The 1,089-nt window shown below is 71.3% G+C and overlaps 1 protein-coding gene across 1 annotated transcript in view; it reads right to left on the minus strand.

Annotated features, from left to right (window-relative positions):
* LOC112111842 (interleukin-1 receptor-associated kinase 1-like) overlaps positions 1-1,075 on the minus strand; it is a gene marked incomplete at its 5' end in the record, with an annotated part of 3,195 nt that extends 2,120 nt beyond the window's left edge. The window contains 3 exons of the mRNA XM_026663261.1: positions 53-298; positions 406-474; positions 872-1,075. Coding sequence (XP_026519046.1) covers positions 53-298; positions 406-474; positions 872-1,075 — 519 coding nt within the window. The remainder of the gene's footprint in view (positions 1-52; positions 299-405; positions 475-871) is intronic.
* Between the last annotated feature and the right edge of the window lie 14 nt (positions 1,076-1,089).

Consider the following 1,089-nt stretch of genomic DNA (forward strand, 5'->3'; position numbering starts at 1 on the left):
CCAGCCCCCACTCCCCTCCCAGAGCCGGGGAGAGAACCCAGGAGTCCGGTACCTGGGCCATGGGCGGGCGCCGTTTGCTCCGTTTGTGGAGGCAGCGGGTCGCCAGGCAGCCCAGCGCCGTGCCCAGCTCCTCCGGACAGGGCCCGACCCGCGAGTCCACGTGGTTCTGGAAGATCCTGGTGCCGACCCGAGTCGCCCGAGCATCCTGGTCCGGGCCAGAGCCCGTCGCCGCCCGCTGCGCTCGCCCGGGACCCTCGCCGCCCTCAGCCGCCTCCTCCTCCTCCGCGACCAGATCCTTCTGCGGGGACGGGGGAGTGAGGGGCACCGTCCGGGCTGGGGGGCAGGGGCTGCGAGTCGGGAGTCAGGGGCACCCGCAGAGCTGGGGGGGGGGGGTCAGCGTCTCACCAGGAACTTTGTCCGTCCATGTCCATCTGTCTCCAGGGCCCGTCTCCCCGTCAGTGTTTCCAGCAGCACCTGGGGGGCCGAGGGGGTCACTGAAGGCTCCGGGATGGGAGGTTTGGGGGCGGGGGTGTGGGAAGATCCCCCCATGACCCCTCCCCCATCCCTTCTTTGTGCCCCAGGCCGGTTAGTCTGAGCTCTTAGGGGGAGGGGTCCAGGAGCTCCTGCTCTGTTTCCTCCCCTCAAGGATATGTCACCCCCGCCCCCACTGAGAAAAATAGGGGATCTGATCCCCTGAGGTTTTGGGGGTTATAGTGGAGGGGGCTCGGGGGGTGTCTGAGGGCAGGCGGGGCAGCAGAGGGACCGAGGAACATGCGGGGAGTGTGCAGGGGGCAGTGGAGGGGGCAGCAGGCCAAGGGGGGCAGGGGGGCAGCGGAGGGGCAGGGGGGTCACGCGGGGGTCTGGTACTCACCACCCCGTAGCTGTAGGTGTCGATGGAGGGGGACAGGGCCCCGCTCTGCACGTACTCGGGGGGCAGGTAGGCCAGGGTGCCCCGCACCGTGTGGGTCCGGCCCAGGCTGGCGCTGAGCCCCCCACTCCCCGCCCGGCCCCGCCCGGCCCGCGCCAGCCCGAAGTCGCTCAGCCGGGGGCGCAGCGCCCTGTCCAGCAGGATGTTAGAGCTGGGGGGGG

The sequence above is a fragment of the Terrapene carolina genome, unplaced genomic scaffold (genome assembly GCF_002925995.2).
Source record: "Terrapene carolina triunguis isolate 2854851 unplaced genomic scaffold, T_m_triunguis-2.0 Scaffold32991, whole genome shotgun sequence".
Classification (NCBI taxonomy): domain Eukaryota; kingdom Metazoa; phylum Chordata; order Testudines; family Emydidae; genus Terrapene; species Terrapene triunguis.